The sequence below is a fragment of the Artibeus jamaicensis genome, unplaced genomic scaffold, assembly GCF_021234435.1.
Source record: "Artibeus jamaicensis isolate MK-2021 breed Jamaican fruit bat unplaced genomic scaffold, CSHL_Jam_final contig_908, whole genome shotgun sequence".
NCBI lineage: Eukaryota > Metazoa > Chordata > Mammalia > Chiroptera > Phyllostomidae > Artibeus > Artibeus jamaicensis.
The window spans coordinates 8,003,078-8,009,077 of NW_026522009.1; the positions used below are offsets into that span (position 1 = coordinate 8,003,078).

Consider the following 6,000-nt stretch of genomic DNA (forward strand, 5'->3'; position numbering starts at 1 on the left):
ATAATCCCTTTAACATTTCATGCAATAAGGGCTTGGTGATGATGAATTCCTTTTACTTGACCTTATCTGAGAAGCACTTTATCTGCCCTTCCATTCTAAATGAAAGCTTTGTTGGACAGAGCAATCTTGGATGCAGGTCTTTGGATTTCATGACTTGGAATACTTCTTTCCAGCCCCTTCTTACCTGTGAAGTCTCTCTTGAGAAATCCGCTGACAGTCTGATGGGAACTCCTTTGTAGGTTACTGTCTCTTTATCTCTTGCTGCTTTAGGATTCTCTCCTTCATTTTAATCTTGGTTAATGTAATGATGATGTGCCTTGGTGTGTTACTCTTTGGGTCTACCTTCTTTGGGACTCTCTGAGCTTCCTGGACTTCCTGGAAGTCTATTTCCTTTGCCAGATTGGGGAAGTTCTCCTTTATTATTTGTTCAAATAAGTTTTCCACTTGCTCTTTCTCTTCCCCTCTGGTACCCCTATAATTCAGATGTTGGAATGTTTAAAGATGTCCTGGAGTTCCTAAGCCTCTCCTCATTTTTTAAAAATTCTTGTTTCTTAATTTTTTTCTGTTTGGTTGTTTTTTTTCTTCCTTCTGGTCCACTCCCTTGATTTGAGTCCCAGTCTTTTTCCTGTCACTATTGGTTCCCTGTGCATTTTTCTTCATTTCACTTAGTGTAGCCTTCATTTGTTCATCTAATTTGTGACCAAAATCAACCAGTTCTGTGAGTATCCTGATCACCAGTGTTTTGAACTGTGCATTTGATAGGTTTGCTGTCTCTTGGTTGCTTAGATGTATTGGCTCTGGGGCTTAGATCTGTTCTTCGGTTTGAGCCATTTTTGAGGGGTAGGGGGGAGGTCTGGTTTTGCCCGTTGTATATGAGAGGCGGAGGCTTAGGTGTTCACCAGGGCGGGTCAACCCAGTTGCTGGGTTGTGATGCTCTATGTTGGGATGGAGGCAGAGAGGGAACAATGGCACTTCCTCCGCACTCTCTTGGATTTCAGTCTCTTCTGTCTCTTCCCACAAGCAAATTGGGTCCTTCTCGCTCTGGTTTCTGGGTCGGTGGGCTTGTGTATGTTCTAGGAGTCTGGGAGTCTCTCCCAGCACCTCAACCCCCACAAGTGTTTTCCATCAGTTCTTTTAGGCTTCATTTCCTGGCTCTGGTGCCCTATGTGGTGCGTTCTGTCTCACTGCCTATTTTTGCCTGGTTTATCTGCGTGTGAATGTGATCGTTGTCAGCCAGGTACCTTGTGTGCCTCATTGGGTCTGCTCATTGCCGCCGCCTGTGTGCCCGGGTCGCCAGCCACCACTTCTTTCTGCCTGGACCCCTCTCTGCTAGCTGCCAACTCTACCCCACTTACTGGTCTGGATTAATGGTTATAGAACTCTGTACAGTTCAGTTTTCTGTCAGTTATGGTTGGGTTTTTGTTGTTTCTAAATTTTCGTTGTCCTTAATTTTGGTTGTGCAAGGAGGTACAGAGTGTCTACCTACGCCTGCATCTGGGCTGGAGATCTGGCCTAAATCTTATTTAAGGGGATTGTATGGAAAAGTCATTAAAGTTACATTAGGAAACTGTGTGGAGTGATTTTTTAAAAATGAGATAGGTGTAATCCTCTATTGTAAGTATCTAATGAATTAAAACATTAAAATTCTATTTTTAAATGTCAGAATTACTTTCTGTGAATTAATGCATTTAGTGCATTTTCTATATTCTTTCTACCAGACAGTAAGTACAGCATAGAGACTCATACATTTTATCCAGTTTATGACATACCTAAACAACTTCTTACCTTTTCTAGCACGATTATGATATGAGGGTGGATGATTTCCTTCGTCGCACACAAGCTGTTGTCAGCGGTCGGAGAAGTAGACCTCGTGAAAGAGATTGGGAACGAGAGCGGGATCGCCCCAGAGACAACAGAAGAGACAGAGAGCGAGAGCGAGGACGTGACAGAGAAAGAGAAAGAGAACGATTATGTGATCGTGACAGAGACCGAGGGGAGAGAGGTCGATACAGAAGATAATGTGCTTTTGGAAGTACTGATTGTTTAAAGATAAACAAATCTTGTATTTTTTTTGTGTGTGTTTACAAGTAGTAAATTTATTTTCAGCTGTCTACTTAAAGTTCATTGTGTAGAAGGATTTATTATGACCCTCTTTGTTCCAAGCATGCAGTATAATAAGAACTGGAAAAAACTCAAATCCTCCAAAAAATGCACAGTTGACAATTTGAGTTGACACTTATTGGGGCAGAAAGGAACAGTCCACAGATGTAGATATTGATTCATTCTCCGTAAATGTTCATCTCCTTACAGTGTGTTCATTCTAGAGTTATTTCTTTGTTTGCTTTTCTTCTTTTGGATGTTAATGACTGCCACGATATTTTTCTTTGATGTGTTTCTAACTGTAGTTGCACACAGTTCAGTAAAAATGATGCTGCTATCAAGTATGCAATTATTGAAGTATGATGGTTTGACTGTATGGCAGTGTTGTAGCAGCCTCTTGGTTTCACCCTTTCCCTCTTTTTTTAAATCTTAAGTGACTTTTTATTTTTCTTTAGTCTTCAATTATGAGAGCAATATTATGAAGACATTGCTATCTAATTTTTAATCTTTTTCAATAAAAATCTCCCATGTTCAGTAGCATGGTTGATGCTATTGTTTAGCCTTCCCTCCAAACTGTAAACATTGGCTTGGAATGTTCACAACTTGCGCGCGTGACAGCAGAAGATAATCCCCATATTCTACGTTGCTACTGTTTTGTATAAAATAAATTGGTAAAGCTTGACATTGGTTGTATTTCTTCTCTGGATGCAAGTTTGTTTTACCCGTTGGTAGACAAAAGAACACTGGGTTTAGGAGTTGTAGGAGCCCCATTTGCCTTTGTTTTACATATTTTAGAAGTGAAGGACCTACACCAATTATATTAAAAGCTTGCTTCTATTTCTAATGTAAGAACTAATGATTCACAGTGGAATTATATTTTGGTTAAGAGTTTATTCCTTTGATAACATTTTAGGATATACTTTGGTCAGGGGACTGTTTTTCTTTCTTTTAGGTTTCCTGTTCTAATGTCTGTGTTAGTGAACTAATTTATGTTATGTTTTCTAATTTAACTCTCAGCCCTGGCTGATGTAACTCAGTGGATTGAGTGCCAAACAACTGTGATTTGGTTCCCAGTCAGGGCACATGCCTCAGTTGCAGGCCAGTTCCCAGCAGGGGACGCACGACAGGCAACCATACATTAATATTTCTCTCTTTCCCTTCCACTCTAAAGATAAATAAGTAAAATCTTAAAAAAAAATTTAACTCTCAGAATTAGTTACATATTTTAAGTTAACCATCAACCCCTCCCAATAGTAACAAGCTATATAAAATAGAGAATCACACAAAAAACAGTTTTAGAAAGATTTCCATGCATTTCAGTTTCTCGGGTTATCCCTGTGTGCCAAATCACAATTTTTACATTTACTGTATTGGTCTGAGCAGGGGAACACAGGAACTTCACTCTTGAAAAATATTTAAAACTATCAGTGTACTGGTTTTATAGTCTCACTGTCATAACTTTTCCTCATACATTCACTATTGTATTTTATCTATTTGGAGAATAAAGCCTAAGATTTATTAAAAATCTCAAAGTGTGGTAGAAAGGAAGGAACTATTAACCTGGTAGTAGGAAACTGGTTCTCTTTTCAGCATTGCCTTTAATTAAAGGAGTTGGTAGTATGAGGTAAGTCATTTCACTGACATTTTATTTGTAATCAGTTGTACAAGTTAATATCTAAAGATTCCTTTTGTAAGTTCTTAATGAATTTCTAAGATATAGAGAAATAAAACATTACACTGGTACGTGATATTATTTTTCTAAAAGAATACTAGTCATGAGAAATTGTGAATCGTACTGTGCACTTAGTATGTAAAGGCACTTTGTGCTTCCATATGCTAACTTACTTTATCCTCTTAAAACATCCTACTTTAAAAAATTTTTTTCCTCATCTGAGGATATGCTTACCGATTCTAGAGATAGGGGAAGGGAAGGAGTGAGAATTGAACATTGTTTGCCTCCTGTACACTCTCTGACTGAGGACCAAACCTGTAACCTAGGTATGTATGTGTCCTGACCAGGCATTGAACCCACGAATTTTTGGCTCACAGGACAATGCTGCAGTCGTGCCAGGCTGTCTCACTTCCTATTTTAAAAGATAAGAAGAAGGACCCATAGAGGCTAATAACTTGCCAAAGATTACAAACTAATTTGATAGATCCAAGATGCCGATCATATTTCAATATAATTTGATATTTCTAAAGAAGCTACCTCACGTCTTGGAAAAAAATAGAATATAAATTAATGTTTAAAATGATAGTGCCAGGTTCTAAGGCTATTAAACATACTTCAAGCTTCCTTACTAAGAAGAGGGTTTTCCTAAAGTGTACAGTCATTTAGATGTTAACCTATGTTTTGTATTTTAGGTGTTAAGAAGCTTAATGTCTAGTTAACTTTCAGCCAGTAATTTAAGTTTTTCAGTTACAGTTTACATTTGGTATTTTGTATTTGTTTCTGATGTACAGCATAGTGATTAGACAATCATTCTTTACAAAGTGATCTTGGTATTTTAAGTTACTACAGTATTGGCTATATTCCTCATTGCATATTTTATATCCCCATGACTTTTTTAACTACCAATGTGGACTCAATTCCTTCATGTTTTTCACTCATTCCCCACTCAGCCTCCCCTCCCTTCTCAACCCCTCAATCTGTTTTATGAATCAGTTTGAAGTATTCGTTCTTGTGCATGTGGTTATCCAGTTTCTTGATTACAGTTACTAAAGATACACTCTCCCCAACGATAGCTCCTTTGTCAAATGTTAATATATTGGAGGCTTCTCCCTTACTCCTGGATTCTCTATGCTGATTCATTGGTTTATGTGCTTATTCTTAGGCCAGTATCATAGTTTTGATGAGTATAGTTTGTAATACAGTTAGAAATCAGGAAGTATGATGTATTCAGCTTGGTTCTTTTTCAAGGTTGTTTTAGCTGTTCAAGGTATTTTGTGCTTCCATACAAGTTTGGGGGATTGTTTTTTCTATTTCTGTAAAAATGCCTTAAAATTTTTATTTGGATTGTATTTAATGTAGATGGCTTTGGGTAGTATGGACATCTTAATTTTTTTCCCCAAATGTCTGAATTTTAAAATTTTTTCTTAAACCTTTGTTTTTCAATTACAGTTTAACATTCAGTGTTATTTTATATTAGTTTCAGGTGTTCAGCATGGTGGTTAGGTAATTCTGCACTTTTCAAAGTGTTCCCCTGATATTTCCAGTAGCCCCCTGACACCATATGCAGTTATTACACTATTATTGACTATATTCCCTATGCCTGCCTAGGGAATAGGCAGGCACAGGGAATATAGGCATAGGAGTACCACATCCTAGTGACTTGGTAACCGCCCTGCCTGGTTTCAGGAGCTGTAACCCCCCCATGGCTAAGGCTGAGTGAGCGACCTTCGGACCATAAGCCATTAAGACGAAACTTATCTCCCTGGCAGGAGCACCACTTCTGCTCGTTTTTTCATAACTGGACCCCAATGCTTGATCAGTTAACCAATGATGGGTAAGATTCCCCAAGGGGGGACCCACCACCTAAGACAGGCATGATCATGTGGAGGCCCCAGGGAAGGACTTGGGGGGCTAAAGAGAAAGAGGGTGATGGACCCTTGCCCCCCGGCTTTGAAGAAGCCTGACTCCCCTGAGTCTTGAAGTCTCCAAAAATTCCCTGGCTCTTTACTGCCTCCGCCTGACTTAAGCCTGAAACAATGACAGAGGGTGGTATAGCCCTGTGCTGGAAAGGGTGGGCTCCCCAGGTGATCTGGCTTGAGAGAATAATGTAAAATCCTATGTAGCCTGCTTTGCCAAGAATGCTCTTACTTAAATGATAAAGGTCCAAGCAGGAATGAGTTTGTTTCCCAAAGTTTTGTAGCCTTTTAGGTGATAGACCCTGACCCAGA

The 6,000-nt window shown here is 39.0% G+C and overlaps 1 protein-coding gene across 3 annotated transcripts in view; it reads left to right on the forward strand.

Moving 5' to 3' along the window:
• YTHDC1 (YTH N6-methyladenosine RNA binding protein C1) overlaps nucleotides 1–2,782 on the forward strand; it is a 34,152-nt gene extending 31,370 nt beyond the window's left edge. For all 3 annotated transcript variants that reach the window (XM_037138102.2, XM_037138103.2, XM_037138104.2), the window contains one exon: nucleotides 1,795–2,782. In XM_037138102.2, the coding sequence (XP_036993997.1) occupies nucleotides 1,795–2,019 (225 nt within the window). In that variant the 3' untranslated portion in view covers nucleotides 2,020–2,782. The remainder of the gene's footprint in view (nucleotides 1–1,794) is intronic.
• Nucleotides 2,783–6,000: the final 3,218 nt, after the last annotated feature.